The following is a 21,927-nucleotide window of genomic DNA, read 5'->3' on the forward strand; positions in this document are numbered from 1 at the left end:
CTCCTTGTGAAATCACATTCCCCTGTCAGTGCACCACCTGAAAAATGATGAGTGGGCAGCGATGACTGCAAATACATACACTTTATTCTGAGATACCACACAAGTGCCGTAGTGGGCTGAATGGTTTTGCTGGGTGACTGGTTGGAGTTAATAATGCTGCTACTGGCTAAAAAAATTCTCTTTTTTCTCTTTCAATTTATAATAGCTATGGATGAATAGTTGCCTTACTTATAGCTGCCTTTTATAAAGTTGCTTGATCTTAGTCTGCATTGGCCTCCACACCGATAACAGTCCTATTCTCTCATGATCCTCTCAGTGCTCCACAAACCAGTTGTCATTTCTCGCAACAAATGTTAGCAGATAACTAGCGGCCTGGACTCTCCTGGGTTTCTAGATGAGAAGCTTGTGATAATTCTTTGTGGTTGAAGAATGAACGAAAGCCAGTCGGCCTGTGCAGTATAGGAGAGGAAAAATGACTGAAATGCCAATCATTTTTCTCATTTCTCTGACATGCTTTTCTTTCTTCATAGCACCGGAAATGGATAAAAGTGGCAGTGTTTGTTACTTCTCATGAGTGTGTGTATCTGGAATGAAAACAATGAAATTAACCTAGAGTAGGACATTTGTAAGCACATGGAATGGCACTGGGCATCGCCAGGAGGACCTGCAAGGAATATTTGAGTTCGCAGAGCTACCAAAGACTTTGCCAGCAGAAGGATTTATAGGAGACAGTTGATCAGAAACACCATAGAGAAACCCTTTAAATTTCTTCAAGCAGGGGAAAAAGTGAGTATTCGTTCACATTAAGCAAAATCTACAGTAAAGAGAAACCAAGTGAAGTCTCAAATATAAAAAATGTGTTACTAAGCACCCTAATATAAATCTAGAAAAAGAGAAGAAAGGTCGAATCTTTTTTAAAAATTTTAACTATGATATTTTTAAAACTTCTGGATTGATCTATAAGCAACGCCAGGATTCTGAAACTTGATAATTCTGAAAATGGAGAAGCGCCATTGAAAAACAAAACTTGTGAGTATTCCAGATGTACACAAGGAAGGAGCTCTGAGAGTGGAAAAGTGCCACTCACCAGTTTTTACGTACTTGCAGATTGCCTTGGTGAACGTAGGAAGTTAAAACTCAGTGTCTGAGAATGCTATATTGAATGTGATAAATGTTGGATTTCTTCACATGGACGACGGAACCTCCTAATTTTCTTGTCCGCCCAAAGATACTGTACAGCTGTTCAGGAATACCTGCTCTCCAGACATCCCAATGTCAGGATAGCTTGAAGTCTTTACCCGGGCGGACGGACTGCTGCCGTCCAGTGAACACTACTTACAGAGCAACATGAGCGCCGCTTTCTTTTCTGGCAGTGAGGTAAAATCGGGTCGTCTTGGAAGGGGAGAAGCCACGCTGCATCTCTGCAACACAAGACTGCTCTGTCTTTGCATCTGAGGTTTTCCCACACCCTTCTCAAGCACCACCACTTTTTACGTAGACTCATCTCACCTGGGTCTGTCCTTGTGGCCTCATCGCGCCTCTCCTCCTGGTGTCTCTTCCTGTGTTGAGTCAGGGAGAGTATTCCGGTATTCCTGTTATTCCTGACTGGTGCTGCTGTATCTATCAAGAAAGGAGGGTGGGGTTCTGAGAACTGATCACGGTCATTCTGAGAACGTGTTGCAGGAGCAGCAGCTAGATAGGGCTTTGACTGTGGTGGCTTTCTGAGTTCATAAGACCTTCTCTCTAGACTAGCACTTCAGTCATGAGCCTTTATCCCTTTTAGCCCGTTACCCCTCCGTACAAATGCCTGTGCCTTTGAGGGCTTTGAGCTAGTGTTTTGCTTTTAATTTTTTCCAGCTGTAAGGGTTTTTTTCCCCTTCTTTCCTCCTGTTGGGTTGTTTGAAGTCAAATTCAGCATGAATAAAAGAGGGAAGTATACGACATTGAATTTGGAGGAGAAAATGAAGGTCCTCAGTAGGATTGAAGCTGGACGATCTCTAAAAAGTGTAATGGATGAATTTGGGATCAGTAAATCAACATTTTACGACATTAAAAAGAATAAGAAATTGATTTTGGACTTTGTACTGAAGCAGGACATGCCATTAGTAGGGGCTGAGAAGAGAAAGAGGACGACGGGGGCCAAATACGGTGATGTGGATGACGCAGTGTACATGTGGTACCAACAGAAACGCTCAGCTGGCGTCCCTGTTAGAGGTGTGGAGCTTCAGGCTGCCGCGGAGAGATTCGCACAGTGTTTTGGGCGCACGGACTTTAAAGCTAGCACCGGTTGGCTTTTTAGATTTCGAAACAGGCACGCAATTGGGAATCGAAAAGTATGCGGGGAACAAGTCCTAAATGCAGCTTCTGAAAACGTTGAGCCATTCCGACAAAAACTCTACACGCTTATGCAAGAGGAGAAACTGAGTTTGGCTCAGCTGTACAGTGGGGGTGAGACTGACCTCTTTTGGAAGTCGATGCCAGAAAACATTCCGGCAAGCAGAAAAGAGATCTGCCTGCCTGGACGGAAAATAAACAAAGAACGGTTGTCCGCTCTTTTATGTGCAAATGCGGATGGAACTCATAAGTTAAAGTCCATCATTATTGGCAAGTCAAAGCTGCCCAAAAGCGTGAAAGAGGACGCGAGTACATTACCTGTGATATATAAACCTAGTAAAGATGTCTGGTTTACCAGAGAATCGTTCTCAGACTGGTTCTTTCAAAACTTCGTTCCTGAGGTCAGGCATTTTCAACTTAACGTTTTAAGATTCCATGAAGAGGACGTCAGGGCCTTGTTACTTCTAGACAGCTCTCCAGTTCACCCTTCCACTGAATCACTAACCAGTGAGGATGGCCGAGTAAAGTGTGTGTTCTTTCCCCCTAACACTTCAACCTTGATTCAGCCAATGAATCAAGGTGTCATCTTGAGCTGCAAACGGCTTTATAGGTGGAAGCAGCTCGAAGAGAGTCTTGTCATTTTTGAAGAAAGTGATGATGAGCAAGAGAGAGGAGAAAAAGGAGTTTCCAAGATTAAAATCTACGACGTAAGAAGTGCAGTTTTTAACTGGGCAAAGAGTTGGGATGAAGTAAAACAAATCACCATAGCGAATGCGTGGGAAAATCTCCTTTACAAAAAGGAGCCCGAGTATGAATTTCAAGGCTTAGAAGATGGAGACGATGGAGAAATCCTTGAGAAATGTGGGGAGTTGGAAGCCACACTGGCCGACGAGAGGGTATGGTTAAATGGGGATGATGAAGAAAAGGGTCATCCCCCAAAAGCAAAGAGTGAAATTACAAACGAAGTTCCTCAGAAAGGAAGAGGAGCCAAAGAGCAGACTTCTGGATTTAAGTTATCTGCTGTAAGAGAGAGTTTGGACTACCTACTTGACTTTGTTGATGTCACACCTGAGTTTCAAAGGTTCCATTTCACACTGAAAGAGATGCAACGAGAAATAGTAAAAAAGCAGTTCCAGAGTAGAATCCATTCTAGAATTGGTAGCTTTTGGAAACCTAGACCTCGCATTATCAAGGATTCCTTCAGTATGCCTTCAACCTCTAGTAATTAGGCTTTGTGTTTACAGATTTCTGTGGTTCTGTGATGTTATACGATGTAGAATTGTTGTGAATTGTCATTGTGTTGATCAGCTGACCTCATTTTGCACAGCAATGCCCATTTATATACTGTTTCTAAAACATACGGTTTAAAAATAAATGTGTTTCTTTAAAGTATAAAAATATTCGTTAATCCATTTTTGCTTCTATTTTAGACAAGGATCTGCCTAATAAGGAGTTTAGCGGTCCCAGATTATCTAAGGTGGAATGGATGGGAAAGCAAAGCATTACATTCTGTCTCAGTCAGCACATATAACAAGGAAGGTATAGGCTATTTCTAGTTATTTTTAAAAAGGCGAAAAAAGGAAAAAAGATAAAAATAGATTTGGTTTTTAGTTTAATGGTGTGACATGCTCTGCTTTCTTAAATCTGTACCACCTATTTAGTGTTTCCATCCTCTTGTGGAATTAGCGGATTAGAGAAGATATATATCTATATCTATATCTATATATCTATATATCTATATAGATATATAGATATGGTGAAAAGCACCCAACTTCTATCAACTAATGATAGTTTAACATTTTGGTATATTTTACGTGTTTAAAAAATAGGCACATTACATTGTAAATACAATTTTATATCTTTTTGTCTGAACATACTTTAGGCCTAGGCGTTAATAATACATTAGTGTTTGTTCTAAGCCTGGGGTAGAATGGATTGTGGAGGAGGTTGATGGGAAGGTCCGGTGAGCTTACTGTACCGCTTTTTAGTTCCTTTAAATTTAAGTGATAGTTGGGGCGCCTGGGTGGCGCAGTCGGTTAAGCGTCCGACTTCAGCCAGGTCACGATCTCGCGGTCCGGGAGTTTGAGCCCCGTGTCAGGCTCTGGGCTGACGGCTCGCGGTCCGGGAGTTTGAGCCCCGTGTCAGGCTCTGGGCTGACGGCTCGGAGCCTGGAGCCTGTTTCCGATTCTGTGTCTCCCTCTCTCTCTGCCCCTCCCCCGTTCATGCTCTGTCTCTCTCTGTCCCAAAAATAAATAAAAACGCTGAAAAAAAAAAAGATTATTCTAAATTTAAGTGATAGCATCAAACGCCCCTCCCCCGTGGGTGATAAATTTCCAGAATAAGTGACCGGCAGTCACACCCTTTTGAAAAGTATTCACTAATTCTGGAAACTTCACGTTGCCTTTGCATGCTGTGTACCGAGCCTGGTATTGGGCATTTAGACCTGAATTAGAAACAAACCGAATAGGAGCACACCCCCGTCCGATGTGTAAGAGCTAAGAGGAGTATGAAGAGGGCTTTGTGAGTGCTTGGGTAAAAGGGGAAGCATCTGAGAGGGTCAAAAGTGTCCCTTCTGAGCTGGGCTTTAAAGTTTAATGAGGGCAGGGGCGCCTGGGTGGCTCAGTCGGTTAAGCTTCGGATTTCGATTCAGGTCCTGAGGTCGCTGCTAGTGAGTTCTCTACCCCCCCCCCCCCAAGTCGGGCTCTGTGCTGACAGCTCGGAGCCTGGAGCCTGTTTCAGATTCTGGGTCTCCCTGTCTCTCTCTGCCCCTCCTCCCACTCGCGCCGTCTCTCTTTCTCTCAAAAATAAATAAACATTTAAAAATAAATAAAGTTTAGTGAGGGCGGTGGCAGGGCAGTCCCGGCAAAGGGTAGCATGAGCTCAGGCTCTTCGATGTGAGTGCGTCTCTGGGAAGCTGCAAGGTCCCTGGATGATTGCCCTAGGGGCAGCTGGCAGAGAAGAGCAGGAAAGACAGGTCCGGGGCAGATTTTCAATGCCCTTCGGGGTCATCCTAAGATTTTAGACTTCCTTCTGGGCCCGCATGAAATCGGTTCTGCGGCCTAAACGGCTTACCTTTTGACTCCACTTGTCCCTTTCCGCTGTTCGGGTCCCGGCCCCGGCTGCCATCACCCCCTGCCTGGACAACTGCGCCCGTCTCTAGTCTCTCTGCCCTCGTTTCTTGTCCTGTCCCCATCCTTTCTCAGCCGGTAGCCAGGGCGCGGGAACTGAAACCAGCGAGGCCTAAGGCCCTACTTGGGCTTCCCACCGCATTTAAGCAACGACGCCTCGCCTCGGGGCAGCCGGCAGGCCCGCCCTTCCCGGCGCCGGCACCTCCCCTTTCCCCGCGGCCACACCACCCAGGTCTGCGGTCGCCCCGCTGCCGGACGGCGGGAGCCGCGCCCGCCGCACACCTGAGATGCGCACGCACACCTGAGAGACCGGGGAAGTTTCGGGAGTGCGGTAGCGCCGCGGGTGTCCGCTGGGGAGGAGGGAGAGAGAAACCCTGCGGCCACTGGACCCGGCCCGGCCCTGGGAGCCGAGACCCAGCGGGGGAGCGGGGGTGGGGAGCGGCGCAGCGGCAGAGCGCCCGCCTGCGGGCCACAGCGGCCGGGACGGAGACGGGCTGCGGGAGGAGAGCGCCCCCGAGGGAAGGGCGCAGCCAGGAGCCGCCACAGAGTGTCCGCCGGCGGGCCAGAGCGGCCGGGGCGAAGGGGGTGGGCGCGAGCGGAGGCGCGGCCCGGCGCAGCCGCGGAGCGACTGCCGGCGAGCTAGAGGGGCGCGCGCCCGCTGCCTCCGGGGCGCGGTCACGGGCCCCAGGGCGAGAGCCGAGCGGCCCCAGAGCTTGGGCGCGGGGCGACGAAAGGTCTGTCGGGACGCGGCCGCCGAGCGCCCGCCCGGTCGGCACTGGATACCGCCCCCCCTCTCCCGGCCCCGCGCGGGAACGGTCCTCGATGGGACCACTCCGGCGGGGGGGTTCTAGGGGCGCCGCGTCCCTTCCCCGAGGCGCGACGGGCTGGGCTTTGCCCAAGCCCAGGAAGGGACTTAAGTCTTTGCCTCTGGAAGTAACGTTTTCAGGATTAGAGCTCCTCCGAGAAACTCAGGCACTTCACCGCTGTTCCGGTGGCGGGGGCAGTCTTCCTAAACTTGAGCTGGCCCCCTCCCAGAAGAGCCGGGGCGGGGGGGGGGGGGGGCTCAAGGGCAGCTTCACCTTCGAGGTAGGGACTCACACGACGGTTCTAGCACGTTTTCCTGCCTTCTTGAGGGCAGGTGGGGATGGAGAGGCAAACACGACTCCACATTGTGTCCAAAAACATACCAGGATTTCATTTTCTTTCCCTTCCCCTTTTTGCCTGGGGAAATCAGACGTGGAGCAGGTTTGGATCCCGGTGTGTTACCAGTTTTGACTTCTGACTCTAGCTTCTGGGACAGCTAAATTGAGGATGTTAACTGGAAGATTTGACCGAAGTTCTTGGTGGTCTGAGGGATTTTTCAATCAACCATTTTGTCATTGTTGAATATACCTCGACCATTCCCACTGCCTCCTAACTGCATACATCAGGCAGCACACAGCTCCTCTGGGTAAAAATTACACATCAGAAAAAGTTATCAGTCTCCCTTCCAAGAATGGGAGTCCATTCTTAAATCTAGAAGTGTTTGCAAGCTAGATCGAAGGCTAAAAGGATAAATGCACTAATATTTTTTGTAATGAATGCACTTTTGCTTTAATTCATCTTGATATTTTTGAGCTCCTAACATCCAAAGACATTAGTTTACTAGCAGTAATATATTCGCTACTTTGTTTCTTGAAACACACATTAAGAACTTTTTACCTTAGTTGTTTCAAATGCTTGTGAAATATTTACAAAAATTAGAAGTCTTAAAGCGGTGGAGGGGATTTTGCACTTTCCAAAATCCTATCAGTTGACAGTGTAATGATTCACACAGTAAACTCTTCTTAAAAGGGCTGGGAGTATAAAACCTGGAAGTTCAGATTATGATATTGAGACCCATAAATTTCTTTACTGCAATAAAAACTCTTAGTGATTTCCAAGGAGTTTTTCTGGGGGGGGGAAATGTTTAGGGTTTCGCTGTTTCCAGTCTCTGGCCTTACAAGCTTTGTCCTCAGTGACGTGTGGCCTGCTGCTTTTGTTGTTGCTTTAAAGCGTGAGCAAGCAAGAGAGCACGTGTGCGTGAGCAGGGCAGAGGGGGAGAGAATCTTAAGCAGGTTCCATGCTCAGAGCAGAGCCTGACGTGGAGCTGGATCCCACAACTCTGGGATCACGACCTGAGCTGAAATCAAGAGACCGAACCACCCAGGCACCCCTGGCCTGCTGCTCTTAACCTGCTTCTGCCAGGCCTTTTCAGTGCTTAAATGTGGTACTGATCCTCCACCCGGGAGCCCTTCTGCTGGTCTGTGCTACCTTTGCTACAAGGACTGTGGCTAGTGCTCAGGGTCAGTACGTTACCTCCCAGGTCTAGTTTGTACCCATACGGGCTGAGGGAGCCAGGGTCTTTATTGCCCCTGTGTCAGTCTCCCATTATCCTAAGAACCAGTTTGGAGACTGTTCTGGTTTCTTTTTCAAGGACTAGTGGGTAAGGGTCTAAATGTAAAATATGTGTGTGCAACATAAAAATATGAATATAAAAAGCACACACTTGGCCATCCCTTGCAGTGACCTCACGGGAGCCTATGCGGAGGACCTCTGACCTGCTGTGATACAACCACAAGGAATGAAATCATCAATCCCGCCTCGCAGTTAACAGACTGCTCCCTGAAATTTCTGCCAGCAGGTCTTACGTTGGTAGTAGTGGCAGGGGGCTTAGAAGAAAGAGTCTTGCCAGGATTATCTGCCCACAGATGACATGAATAAACGAGCACTTTCTATGTGCCAGATGCGGAGCTCAATGTTTTACCTGCCATATTCTGTGAGATCATCTCATTAAAACAGACAACAGCTCTGCTTGTGAATTTGTTGGAAGGGGAGCTAGCCTGGAGGCTGGGACTTGGGACTTTTCCTGTTGGAAAATCTTTTTAGTGCCAGGAGTGAACTCCTGGGGGCCCTCACTGCTCTAGCCTGACGCGTCAGTGCTCCCAGTAGGCGCAACAGCAGGTGGACCACGTCGGAAGGTCTGCATGGGTAATATTACAGGAGAGAGGGGTGAAAGGGAGAGGTGCTTTCCATTCTCATGAGACTGACAATCCACGTAAATGGCAACCTCGGCTTTTTTCTTTTGACAGAGTGTGCAGTGGGTACATGTCTGGGGGGGGGGGGGCAGAGGGACAGGGAGAGGATCTTAAGCAGGCTCCCTGACTCACGACTCTGGGATCATGACCTGCCCCGAAATCACAAGTGTTGGACACTTAACCGACTCAGCCACCCAGGCACCCCAGTTGCAGTCTTAACCAGAGAGACTGCTTCGTAACATCAACCTGACATCACCCACCCAATTTCATGCCATCAGCAGCCCAGCAGCCCTGTCCTGCTCTTACAAGGGTCCTAAATTAAGCTCTCCAATCTTCATACTCTCCCCTGCCCCTCAACCCCTGCATTATCCCTGCCCTCTTGTGGAGAAAGGAGGAGAAATAACAAAGATTTTTAAAAATCAGCTCAGGAAACGAAGGAAAAACTCCCACTAAGCTGAGGCAGGGCCGAGACAAGGCTGATACGGAAGTGCGGGAAAGGGGTAGGCAGGGTTGCTTCCCTCGCTTAAAATCGATAAATTTGGCAGCCAGTTGCCAGGTAATGTTCCATCTTCCTCTCCCAGAAAACAGTTAGCGATCTTCCTCCAGGGCCAAATCCTGAGAGGTTTTCCTACTCCTAGACTACTTCTGGTATTCTACCTCTTTCTTATGACAACACACTCCTAGAATTCCCCGTTCTAAAACAGAATGCTTCCCCTAAAAAAAAAAAAAAATGTGCCCTCCCTTGTATCTTCCCTCCATCAATGGGCATTAATTCACTTATATGCAGGCTCGGAAGAGCCAGATTTTCCTTCAGCTTCATCACAAGAAAGCAAACACTCCCAACAAAGAATCAAAGACAATTTTACTGCTGTCCACCACAGAAAGGAAAGAAACCTTCTAGAAGACCCGTATGACCCCAAACAGCTACCGGGCGTGACCCTTTGTTACCACAAAGCGGTCCTCACCTGGAGCCCGGCCAGGGCCACGCCCCACCTTATCTGTCCTCGGCCAACCTCATCGGAACCTTCTTTGACCAACCCAGGAAGACAGAAAAAGCAGGTCCTCTAGCCAAAGCAGACAGGAGACAAGTCAACACTGGAGGCCAAGACAAAAGGTCCTCAAAGAAGAGTCACACACTTTCTTATTTCCTGAAGACATTTATTACCATCCAAACATATTTTCAACAAGGAAAAGCAAGATCCCTAATCTCCCCAGGATCCACACTTGCAAAGCCTCCCAGGCTTTCGTGGAACCCTCTGAAGACTCCAGAGCTCTGTTTCTTTCTTGGACAGAGGGGGGATTGAGTCTTAATCTCTGCAAGGGTGAACTAATCCACAGTCTGGCTTCCTCTGCCGACACCTGTGCCGAACTGCCAACTCCTTCTCACCACCTCCCTCAGGTCTCTGGTTCCTTTTTGCCTGAGGTGACGTTTACATGCCTGGCCTGGGCGCGGGCACTCCGGTCAGAGTGGCGCTGTGGTGACGGCCCCGGACTGCCCACGGCTTCCCAGCCAGGGCTCTCAGGGAGCCGCAACTCACCAACCAGTCTTCTGTTGCCTTGAGCTGGTTTCCAGAACGCTCCGCCCTTCTTTTGTCCCAAGGGCCTCAGGAGCCCAAATGCCCCTGCTGAACATTCCAAGTGAGGAAGCAGTATCAGAAAATCACATGGATCCCCAAAGTTGCTGGGACGGACAATGGACACGGTAAGGCACCCAAGTCACAACCTGCCTCAGTATACCAAGGCAGTCAGTGTGCCCTGGGACATGAGACTTCACAGAGGACTCTGTCTGGAGCAGGCCACCTCAAAGACTTGACACCCTCAGGAGTTCGGACAGAACTGCATTCTAGTTCTATGCTAAGCCTTTGCTGCCCCTGCACCTCCCTCACAGTGACCCCCACCTTGATCCTCTTTATAGTAATTACCTTAAAAACATGATTTGGTCGGCTGGGCAAAGCATACCAGCTCTTAACAGGACCCTCTGAGTAGGCCACCTTCTCTGGGCCAGAAAGAAATGCTGCTGTTTCTATCCCGTGTGAGTTCTCTGGTGACTCATAAGGCGTGAACTCCGAGAAAAGCTCTCTCCACATTCAGAACATTTATAGGGTCTCTCTCCCGTATGGGTTCTCAGGTGACGAATGCGATTGGAGCTGTGAGAAAAACTGTCTCCACACTCATGACAGGTATAGGGTTTCTCTCCCGTGTGAATTCTCTGGTGCCTGATTAAGTTGGATCTATGAGAGAAGTTCTCCCCGCAAAGGTTACACTTATACGGCTTCTCCCCCGTGTGTGTTCTCTGATGTCTGGTGAGGTGCATGCCCTGCCGGAAGCTTTTCCCACAGGTCAAACATTCGAAGAGTTTTTTCTCTGCCTTGTGGGTTCCATGGTTGCTAAGAAAGAGGGTGCTGCCACTCACTGCTTCCCCACACTCCGAGAAGGGGTAAAGCCTCTCTTTCTCGTGAGTTCTTTCATGTATGACGAGGTGCGAACTGCGGGAGAAACTTTTCCCACACTCGGCACACTTATAAGGTCTCTCCCCCGTGTGAATCCTTTGGTGCCTAAGGAGGTTGGAACTATGAGCAAAGATCTCCCCACACTCGGGGCACTTGTAGGGCTTCTCGCCTGTGTGCGTCCTCTGGTGCCTGTGAAGGTTTGAGTTGCAAGAGAAGCTTTTTCCACATACGTTACACTGGTAGGGTTTCTCCCCTGTGTGGGTGCGCTGATGGCGAGTCAGGTGGGTATTCTGACTGAAGCTCTTTCCACATTCCAGGCACTTATGCGCCTCCTCTCCCAAGTGTGCTCTGTGTAGTGACAGAAAGTGTGGGTTCCCACCAAAGATTTCGCCACACTCCACACCCACACACAGTCTCTCTGCCGCATGTATTCTCTGGTGCCTAATTAGGTTCGAGTTGTTAGAGAAATTTTTGCCACACAAGGGGCATAAGTGGAGCTTCTTCGGCTGCGATTCCTTCGGTCGCCCCTGTTCTCTGCAACTTGTGGCCCCCACTAAGGACGGCTCCATCCCTTCCTCTGGGGGGGGCTCCCAGTGCCCTTCTGCCCTGTCCCGAGGCCTTCCCTGCTCAGGACTCCAGGGCACCTCCCCTCTGGCCTGGCCAGGCAGCAGCGCCTGCGGGTGGGCGCTCTCGGGGGAAAGGGACCGAGCACTTTCTTCCTGGTTCTCAAACTTCTCTTCTCCTGGCAGAGCGAGAGAAACCAAACCCCTACATTATTCCTACACGAGACAAAAGGAAATCCCACAGATCTGCTCCTCCAGACGTCCAGACGTCTGTAGGGCAGACATCCAGAAAGGCTGGTTCTATCTCAGTTTCCCATTTTCCCCATGTAGGTAAAATACCCTAGAGAGGATAAAAGGTGGGGCCGTCGCAAAGGAACAGAGCTCAGACCAGTCCCGAACTCCCTTGTACAGGCCCCCGACTCCCTCTACAACGGAGCCTCTGGCTTCTGCCCTGTGGAAATGGGTGGGTCGGAGCAAGGCTGGGACTGGGGCGGGCCCCAGGAGTGAGTGCCCCCTTACACTGGGCACCGTGGGATGGAAATGGGCAGCGGGGCGACGGGAAGCAATGCATCTTCCCGGCAGCGGTGATGGGCTAGCCCTCCGTCCCGGTCCTTGAGGGCTTCCCTCCCAACAGTGGGAGTCTAGCTGGGCAGGCTGCTCACCTCCATTCCTTCTTACCTGGAGCTGGGCCTCTGGGACTCAGGCCTTCCTTGCAAGTCTGAACACTGGGATCCCATGGCTTTCCTCCTTGTTCCACCTGGGTACTTAGGGCCTCCCGACTGGGAACCTGAGCCTCTGTTCACAACGAAAGAAACAGATGTCTGTCACCACTCCCTCTACCAGGCAGAAGAAACAAAGATAATCTTGGCCCCTACGCTTAGTGGACATACCCACACAAGGCACACGGAGTCTGACAGTAGTAAGTCTGACAATACACTAAACTGTTCACAGTGGTTATCTCCAGAGAAAGAAGTTGGAGGAGGGGGACTATGACTTTTTTTTCTTGTTACGCTTTTGTAGTACTTGGGATATTTTGCAGTGAGAATGTACACTTTTGTAATTAAAACAACCAAACGTGATTAGAGTGATCAGTTCTTGAGGAATTAGTTTAATATTATAAAAGACCCCAACTCTCACAGATAAATATAAACTAGAACTACATTCCACAAGACAACTCCAGGATAAAATATAACGTGGTGGACCATCAGAAAGAAATCTGGGGTTCTGAGATGACCCGGAGGTTAAAGCCTAGGAGCGCCATTCCTGTGCGATGCTAAAACTAAAACCTCACACCAATCCCAACAAACTTGGACTTTAAACAGTTTAGTTCCAAGAACTCGTGACCCCAACTTCTCTTCCCACGAAGCACTGAGAGCTAGGCTCAGCTCAGGGCACCAAACCATGGCCTGGTGATGGACAGCCTGGAGAAGGTCCCAGTGAAGGGAACCAAACCCAGCGATGACCCTTATGCAGAGTTACTGCAAGTGAACTGATAACTGTGCCTCTCTTTACAAAGACCAGATGTATGAAAACAAAGTGTGACTCTTTTCTACCACGTGTCAGTATGGCTACAATCGTAACGTACACAGAATCGCTGTTATTTAAGACTTCCCACAGCTTTCGGGGCGTCTGGGTGGCTCAGTCGGTTAAGCGTCCGACTTCAGCTCAGGTCATGATCTCACAGATCATGAGTTCGAGCCCCGTGTCAGGCTCTGTGCTGACAGCTCAGAGCCTGGAGCCTGCTTCGGATTGTGTCTCCCTCTCTCTCTGCCCCTCTCCTGCTCATGCTGTCTCTCTCTGTCTCAAAAATAAATAAAAGCATTAAAACGAATCAAAAAAAAAAAAAAGACTTCCCACAACGTTTTAATGTAAGAATTTTCATACATCCAACGTTGAAGGAATTAGTGTCTGTACACGCTCTACCTAGATCCAACTGTCAGTTTGTCATATTTCATAGGCATCTTTTTTAATCTCTGCATAATAGTTTAACACATAGATACATCTTATTTATCCCATTATATACGTGTGTGTGTATATATATATATATATATAATATATGTATATGTTTATATATATATAAAAATTTTCAAATTCCCAAAAGGCCTCCCCCCTCCTTCCTGAATTTTTAAGGGCTGGGATAGCTGCTGAGCTGGAATGTTGATGCCAGTGCCCCCCGAAAGGTGGAGAAGGGCCTAGGAATACTAACGAAGCATAGAAAATATGAGTGAGACCAGAAGAATAAGCATCTCAAAATCACAAGGCATCAAGAACGGAGAGTGTGTGCGATGGGGGGTGGAGTGGGGGAGGCTGAACGGAGAGTGTGTGTGACGGGCGGGGGGGCGGGGGGGGGGAGGGGGGAGGTTGTCAGCCAATTTGATTTGTTCTGCCCCGGGAAGTCCACTAAAACTCAGAGTCCCTGCCTTTGGCTCTGGCGGCTGGGGGCCGTAAGTTTGCCAACTGTACCAACCGCCAGATATTTAACGGATCCTCATCCGGGGTGCTTTAGAGAAAGGGAGGTCTTCTGGCAAAACTCAGAACCTATGTCCAGGAAGTGAGTGGCGAAGGGACAGGCCCCTGGTCAGAAAGGGCGGAGTCTTCATGCCTGGAAAAAAAGTCCTTACCCAGTGAGTCCACATTCTCATAACTCTCCTGCACCGTGTCCCTGGAGAGGGCCCTCTTACTAGGATCCTGATGCCCCCACTCCTCCTGGGAGATGTACATAGCCACGTCCTCTAAGCTCTCAGGCAACTGAAAGAGCACAAGATCTCCTTTAGCCCCTGAGGCACCAAGAACAATTCAAGCAGAGTCATGAGTTACAGGGGCAAAACCCAGGGTGCCAAGGACACACTTCACGGGGGAGGAGGGTGCAGGCCCACAAGTGGGGTGTGGAGGAAATAAAGAAGGCGGGGAGGCGGCGCGTGATGAGGGACAAAGGATCCTCTCCAAGAGGCCAAAAAGACCCTGTCCCCACAAGAACAACCGCGGGGAGGGGTGCTGGGGGGAGACAACGAGAACTTCCACATCACCTGGGGCCCAGTCATTTCCTTGTCTTCCATGTTTCCTTCAGCAGGAAAGAGAGAAAGCCAGGGAGCAGACAATGCTGAAGGTGACAGAAATCATGATGAGAAAGGCATCTGTAATTCTCGGGAGCCCGAGGATTATTACAACACGTATCCGTTCCCCAACACCCAGTCTCCGCTCAGGATCGAACAATGAGCAAAAGGCGGCAACGGAGGCGTCATAAAGCGATATCCAAAATGGCGGAGGTGGGCAAAGAGCACCAGGCAACTTCCCCGCCGGCCTGCAGCAGTCAAGCCCTCAACCGTTCAAAGCTCTAAATGTCTCTGTTCTGCATACACAGGGGCTTCCTGGAAGATCCCCCCGCCCCCGCTCCCATCCCCCAAAGAACCCAGACCACCATTTTTGGGTCTTTGACTCCACGCCTGGGAACCCTGAGGTCAGAAATTCCCTCACCTAGGCGGTGCTACTCCACCTGCTGGTGTCAGGGAACGACCCGGAAGCCCCTCCTCCCTCCCCCCAGCCCAGGTAACTGTTCCTCACCCCTCTCCTTTACAGCCTGGGGGTCCCTTTTGGGGCTGGGGCCTAGCAGCTCCTGCAGCCTGGGGCCAGGGCTTCGCTCAGTCTCCATTGGCTCCAGCTTGAAGCTCGGTGACTCTCGTGCTGTTTCCAGAGGCAAAGGCTCCTCCAAGAGCACTTCTGTTCCCCGCCTATGGTTTGTGACCTGGGAACCAACCCACATCACTCATCATCATAACAGGGCCCGAGAGGAAGGGAGATTAGTACAGAATTCTGAGGGCAAGCCTTCAACGGAGCACTACCGGCGATCCCTTTGGGTCCAGCAAGAGAGAAGCATGGTTTCCACTTAACGCTTTTCTGGTCCCATGAGTGCTGGAGAACATCGGAGCGGAAGACGTCCGCTCCCGGGGCACACCTTCCCCACACAGCTCTCTGACACACCTGACTCCCTCTTGCCTCCTCCCCCTGCCCCCAGTGTATCTACAGGCTTCCATTCCTCACTTCAGGGTAAGTTCAACTTGACCGGCCCCGGGGACCAGTGCCCTCGGAGCCTCAGTGCCAAACCGTGTTTCTCAATCTACCGTTAACCCGACCGAGCTCCGCAGAGGGGACCGGGCTACTGAACCTAGCCTGACAACAGCTAACAGCCATGAAGCACTATTAGCCAGCAGTGGGGTCAAAACTACATGATACTCTCCCCGGAACCCTCAAAACAACCCTAGGAAGATGTTTTGCCATTCTCACTTTACTACGTGGCAAATCCGAAGCCTAAAGAAATTAAGTAATTTGCCCAAAGTCGCAAAACTGCTACAGACCAGAGTGAGGATTTGAACCCTGCGAATTAACTCCGGGGGGGGGGGGTCACACGAATGCACACCCCCTGCCTCCATGTGGAAAGAGGGCATTCTTTACTGCTGGTTCTGTCCTGCCGGGGAAAACCTGGAGAATGAATCTTCCTAACTATAAAAAGACCTCTTGCCCGTGTAAAGTCTACTCAGGGCACCAAGTCCATAGGTATGGAGAACAGGGCGGCCGCGATGTCCTAGTCCTCGGGGCCAAACGAACCGAAGACAGCTCTCTCTCTCACCTGAAGTCTCAGTCTCCCAAGCTCTCTCTGCATGCCCTCCACAAGGGTGACCGCTTCCTCGCCGCTCTCCGGATGCAGCTCCTGCACCCTGCTCTGGATCTCCTGGGGCAGGATGGTCAGGAACTGCTCCAGGACCAGCAGCTCCAGGATTTGCTCCTTAGTGCGCAGCTCCGGCCGGAGCCACTCATGGCAAAGCTCCTGGAGCCGGCTGAGGGCTTCCCGGGGCCCGGCGGCCTCTTGGAAGCGGAACCTTCTGAAGCGTAAGTGGGAGGCCTCAGGACTCGGTCCCGGATCTGGCGGCGGCAGCTCCTGGCTCCAGGCGCAGTCCTCCTCCAGTTTCACTATCAGGAGCCCTTCCCGGTCTTGGGAGCCCGGGCCCGACGCCATCCTCAGGCCCCTCCGGAGCACCTTGGCCCCGAAACCAGCTGCACCCGCCCGAGAAGGCTTCCCGGGCCCCGCGGAGCCCAGCCTCAGCCCGGGCGCAGCCGGCTCCGGTGCCTTGGCCTCAGCGGATCACGGGCGCCGTCGCGCCGGCCCCCTGTCCAGGAACCGGCAAGACCACCCCACAGCAGGAGCTGAACACCGCGCTTTGACTCTCGTCTCCGACTCACGCAAGCCTAGGCGCTCGGCTTCACGCCGGAAGTCCCAGCGCGCTTAGGCGTCCACAGCCAACGGCGCAGGCTCAGGATCAACTTCCGGGCCACGATCTGCGAACTCTAGCGCCCATTGGGTCAGGTCTCGCCACAGACTTCACCACCGACCAACCAGAGGGGAAGAGCTGTCTGCGGAGACGGGGCGAGCGACGGCCAATTGGAGACGAGAGGCAGGGCAGCTAAGTTCAGAGGAAAACATGCCCGAGGCGGGCGTGACCGGCTGACTACCGGATCAGAATTCCCAGAAAGCTTACTAAAGTGAAAACCCGAGCCACGCGAAATCCAGCGCGTCAGTGTCGGGTGGGGCCAAACGACCCGAATTGTTAACAAGCTCTTCCCCCACAGACAAGCTTGAGAATCACTGCCCGGTCATAACGGATTTAAAGGCAGTCCCCACCCGCTCTGGTTACTCGGGCTGCACGAGAGAGCCCCTCTGGCCCGGCGGCCTCAGAAGCACGCAAGCCAGGGCTCTCTCCGCCGCCTCTCGGCGCCGGGTGGCCGGGAAGCGTGTAGACCGGACCGGGTCAGCGTCGCTGCGGGGCTTGCCGGGAGATGTAGTCCGTTGCACGGCCCGCGCCTGCGCCCGAGGCAGGTGCCGGGAGCAGGGACGGAGAGCGGAGCGCCGCGGCAGGGCTTCCGGCGCGCTGCTGGGGCCCTGGGGCTGGGCGCGCTTGGCCATCCCTTGCTCGGTCAGGGTCTTGGAGGCTGGGCGTCCACGAGCGCTCCTGGGGACCCGGGACGTGCTGCTTATTGTCCATCCCTGTGCGAGGGCGGGATCGTTATTCAGCTCCCTCCTAGATCTTGTGATGAAAGTTGTGAACTTCACTGCGAGCGGGGAACGGAAGGAAACCCGGAGAGTGGGCTCAGCTCCTCCCTTCCCTCTAGCGACAGTCGGGCCCGTGGGCTCCGGAGAGTGTCGCAGGAGTGAATCGTGACAACCAGTAACCTTTTATCGAGCGCTTGCCTAATAGAGCTGGACCCTAACAGCACTCAAAACTGTAGGACGTAGATGCTCTCATCCCCCTGTAACAACGGCACCGAGTGTCAGCGAACACCCTTGTCCAGGGTCACGCAGCTAGTCTGTCGCTAAAGTTCAGGCTGCCATAATAGTAAAAAGGGTGAAGTGGGGACAGAGAGGCCGGCTTTGGACGACTGGGTGGAGAGAGTCCTGAGTATTTCCGTTTTTTCTTGTTCCACTAGAGGGAAAGGGCTCAACCGCTGTTGTGGCAAATGTGACCTCAGCAGCCTCAGCACACAGGCCGGTATAGGTCCATCTCAGAAACCCTTGCTGAGACATGTGACCTCAGAGTCCTCTAAGGCCATTCTCCTGTTTTTGACATATTTCAGGAGACTACAGATTCTAACCTAAAAGTCACTTCGCTGGCATTTACTACGTCATCTCAGACAAGTTACTCAATCTCACTGACCCCCAAACTTCAGTTCCCTCATCTGTTTTGAGGGGATAAGACTATCTTCACTTTATATTTGGTGAGGATTAAATGAGCTAACGTGTAGGATGCTTAGAACGGTACCTGGCAATTAGTACGAACTCAGTGAATGTTAGTAATGCACAGTAAACTCCCGAAGTCTCACCCTATGTCACAGAAAAGCCACTTGGATTTTTATTGCAGGATGTGGGGGCATGAGAATGTTTGCGAAACTACACATACCTGGAGATGGGAAGAATGAATCATCTGCTAGGTTTAGGTTATTAATGGGGACTTGAAGCAAGATGGACTGTTATTCAAAATTACTGTTAGTATTCTTCCTCCGTTTTTTGAGGCCTATCTATATTCAAACATAGAAAATAGTTGGTGTGTTACTAGGAGTGGGGTTACAGGCCAGTAGATCTACAGGGGGTCATTTGGGGCAGGAGTTCTTAACCTAGAGTCCATGAAATTACAGAGCAGCACTGTCCAGTATAACTTGCCGCGATGCTGAAACGCAGCTCGGGTTGCTAAGTGCCACCTAGTGGCTACTGTTTTGGCCATCAGAGTTCTAGAGGGTCCCACTGATGGATCTGGAGATCTTCTGAAGTTTCTGTTACTTTATACAATACTGCATGTATATGTGTATGTTCTAGGAAGCAAATCCATGGCTTCCACCAAGTTCTCAAAACCACCAAAAATATTAAGAACCACTAGTTTAGGTCTTCGGTGAAAAGTAAGTTAAGGGAAGTAAGTATGCCCTCCAGTAACCATTTTACTTGCTTCTATTTTCTGGTCCTCAGTGATAGGGGGCTCCCTGACTATTACAGAGAAAACACATTTGAATCTCAGATAAAGAGCCCCTACTAATCCTGGCCTTAGCTCTCATGGGCACTAGATTCTGTCTCTGGAGCTGCTTTCAAGCCTTCCCTAGGCCTTCTAGATTCCCTTGCACTCAAGTGGGGCAGCTGTCTCTGTGTGTGGTCTGCAAACCGGTATCCGATGAAACACACAGTGTTAAGACTTTCCGGTCTGTGCTTGTTGGTGAGGGAGCCGACAGACAAGCAGCTCTTAGCAGTCTGAACTGCTTCTTGCCCTGCCTCTGGCCCGAGGGTGCCCTGGCCTCCAGGCCTCTGCCACTCTAAGCCTTTGCTTGCTATCTGCCACTCACCCTGGCTTTGGTTTCGTCCCACTTGACTAGACCACAGCTTTCTGTGATCAATGGATCAGGTGCACTTTTACATATACCAAATCACTCTTTGATCTTAGTCTTAGCTTTGCAGTCCAATCAAAAACAAAACGGTGACTTTAAACGGCATTTCATTTGAAAAGCATTTTCTTTTTTTGTTAATCTGAAATGTGTTGCTTCTCTTCATGGAAATATAAAATAAGGCATTTTGCTCCACTTCCTATATTTTGGTAAAGTGTTCTAGAATTTACATTTTTCTTCAGATTAACATTAACTTGCTAATATTGTTTGGTAACGTTAATATTTAAACATTTTCCTCCATGTGGATCATAAATGACTACTTACCAACCCACATTTTATTGCAGAGCAATAAACTTTGTTGGGGGGGGGGAGGGGAGGAGGGGGCACAGAAGAGGCGGCTCTCAGCGAGGGAAAGAGTGCTAGGATAGAGCAGGGAACTGAGCTGGGCACGATTTCACCAGCTGTCTCTGGACTGCCAGAAACACGGTTAGAGAGTTGTTTTAGTGAACTTCAAGATAACCCACTTCTAGGCTTCAGCTAAAAGAAACGTGTAAAGACGGCATTTGCCAGTCACCAGCCAACCCAGCTCACATATCGATTTTTATTTGAAAATCTCTGAACTGAAATGAATCCAGCACTCAGTTCCCAAATTCCTGCTTTTACTGCTTTTTCTCTCTTCTCTGGAACTCAATAAGAAAATGTTTCTCAGGTTTGACATAGTCAGAATTTTAGGAAGACTGACATCACACTTCAGTCCTAACTTCAATAATTCTCTTATCAAAGTATTCAAAAGATAACGTAAAACTAAAAATTTAGTACATTGAATTTTTAAAATTTATTTATTTTGAGAGAGAGAGAGAGAGAGAGAGAGAGAGAGAGAGAGAGAGAGAGAGAAGGAGAGGGGCAGAGGGAGAGAATCCCGAGCGGGCCCTGCGCTGTCAGCACAGAGCCAGACGCAGGGCTCGATCCCACGTATCATGAGATAACATCCCGAGCCAAAATCAATAGTCTGCCACTTAACCAACCGAGCCACCCAGGCACCCTAGGGCATTGATTTTAACACAGAACTAATTCACTCCTTGTTCACAGATTGGAGGACAACAGCCTTGAATTGAACACAAAAGGAGTTTCCTCGTTTTGGTTTTGTTTTAATATTGAAAGACTGCTGACAGAGGCTTCAGGTGAAATGACCCTAAGAGGAAATGGACACAGAGAGGCCATCTGCCCTAGAAATCGTCCTGAAATCACCCTCCCAATCAGTCGTGAGCCAAACTCTCATGCTTCCTGTCTTTTTTGTAGCCAGAATATCCAGTACCAAAGCCTGGCCTGGGCTTCCCATGGAGCACAGAGAAGAGCCACGGGTGAAGGGACTGCAGAATTTCAAAGAAATGAGACAAGGATTTGGCTTCAAGATGAGGTGAGAGTTCACTGCATACAAGGGGAGAAAGAAAAGAAAACTTCGGACTCAATTGATGTAAAAAGCTTTGAGATGTACTTAGGACTTTCTGTCATCCCATTACTGGTTTAATAAACCCCTTTTCTCACCCTTTCTTTCCCCTGGGGACAGGGTGACATTTTCAACTTTCATTTCTTCTCTCAGGTTTTAAGATCAGGAGAAAAGATAAAGAAGCTTCTGCAAAGCAGAAAAAACCTGGAAACTCTGCATCCACTCACTGTAACTTTAGGGGGGGAAAGCTCTCCAAGGGTCTACTTTACAAAAAAGACTAAAAACCTTTAGAAAACCGATGTGGAAATCCTAAGACTTAGCAGAACTTATAGAGCATCCAACCACTCTATAGGAAGAAAGCCCTGAGAACTCCAACCAGGAAGAACCTCTCAACATTAGATTCTCTGAGCACCAGGGGACTCATTTGGGAAAAGAACCTCACCGGTGCCTCGGTTGTGGGCAAAGCTCCCTTCGTTCAGACTTTTGTAAACGCTAACATCTCCCATCAGAGGAGAGATCCCGTGAATGCGCTACATCTTATGGAAAGCAGTGTGACTGTGTTTTAAGAATATTAAAATTTGGGGGTGCCTGGGTGGCTCCGTCGGTTAAGTGTCTGATATCAGCTCAGGTCATGGTCTTGCGGTCGTGATATGGAGCCCCGAGTCAGGCTCCATGCTAAGCGTGGAGCCTGCGTGGGATTCTCCCACTCCCTGTCTCTCTGCCTCTCCCCCACTCATGCTCTCTTTCTCTCTCAAAATAAATAAACTTAAAGAAGCTTAAAATATTTCTCTTCATTTTTTTTAAAGTTTATTTATTTATTTTTGAGAGACTGAGCGAGTGGAGAGGGGCAGAGAGAGGGAGGGAGAGAGAGTCCCAAGCAGGCTCCACACTGCCAGGGTGGAGCCTGATGCAGGGCTTGAACCCATGAACTTCAAGATCATGACCTGAGCCAAAGTCAGATACTTAACTGACTGAGTCACCCAGGCGCCCTGTTTTTTCTCTTTATTATTTATTTATTTTGAGAGAGAGACAGCA

General features: G+C 50.0%; 1 protein-coding gene and 1 long non-coding RNA gene across 8 annotated transcripts; one reads left to right on the plus strand and one right to left on the minus strand.

The window, feature by feature from the left end:
* Window positions 1-62: 62 nt before the first annotated feature.
* Window positions 63-16,542, minus strand: ZNF263 (zinc finger protein 263). 5 transcript variants are annotated; one of them, XM_019821047.3, is made up of 7 exons: window positions 16,156-16,542; window positions 15,093-15,273; window positions 14,558-14,631; window positions 14,153-14,279; window positions 12,210-12,326; window positions 1,510-1,620; window positions 63-1,421 (listed from the first exon to the last, which is right to left on the minus strand). In XM_019821047.3, exons 1-7 carry the CDS (start codon window positions 16,540-16,542, stop codon window positions 1,336-1,338), a joined length of 1,083 nt encoding a protein of 360 aa, XP_019676606.2. In that variant the 3' UTR covers window positions 63-1,335. The 5 variants fall into 5 exon arrangements, with proteins under 5 accessions (XP_019676606.2, XP_019676609.2, XP_019676608.2 ...); XM_019821050.3 differs by lacking the exon at window positions 63-1,421 and adding an exon at window positions 3,382-3,428; XM_019821049.3 differs by lacking the exons at window positions 63-1,421; window positions 1,510-1,620 and adding an exon at window positions 1,875-3,428.
* A 428-nt stretch (window positions 16,543-16,970) lies between these two features.
* Window positions 16,971-21,509, plus strand: LOC102899778. Of its 3 annotated transcripts, none has more exons than XR_006591188.1 (4): window positions 16,971-17,108; window positions 20,535-20,626; window positions 20,745-20,862; window positions 21,046-21,509. It is a non-coding gene; the product is annotated as an uncharacterized LOC102899778 (long non-coding RNA). The 3 variants fall into 3 exon arrangements; XR_002738805.2 differs by lacking the exon at window positions 16,971-17,108 and adding an exon at window positions 17,391-17,497; XR_442183.5 differs by lacking the exon at window positions 16,971-17,108 and adding an exon at window positions 17,504-18,296.
* The last annotated feature ends 418 nt before the right edge of the window (window positions 21,510-21,927 follow it).

The sequence above is a fragment of the Felis catus genome, chromosome E3 (assembly GCF_018350175.1).
Source record: "Felis catus isolate Fca126 chromosome E3, F.catus_Fca126_mat1.0, whole genome shotgun sequence".
NCBI classification, from domain to species: domain Eukaryota; kingdom Metazoa; phylum Chordata; class Mammalia; order Carnivora; family Felidae; genus Felis; species Felis catus.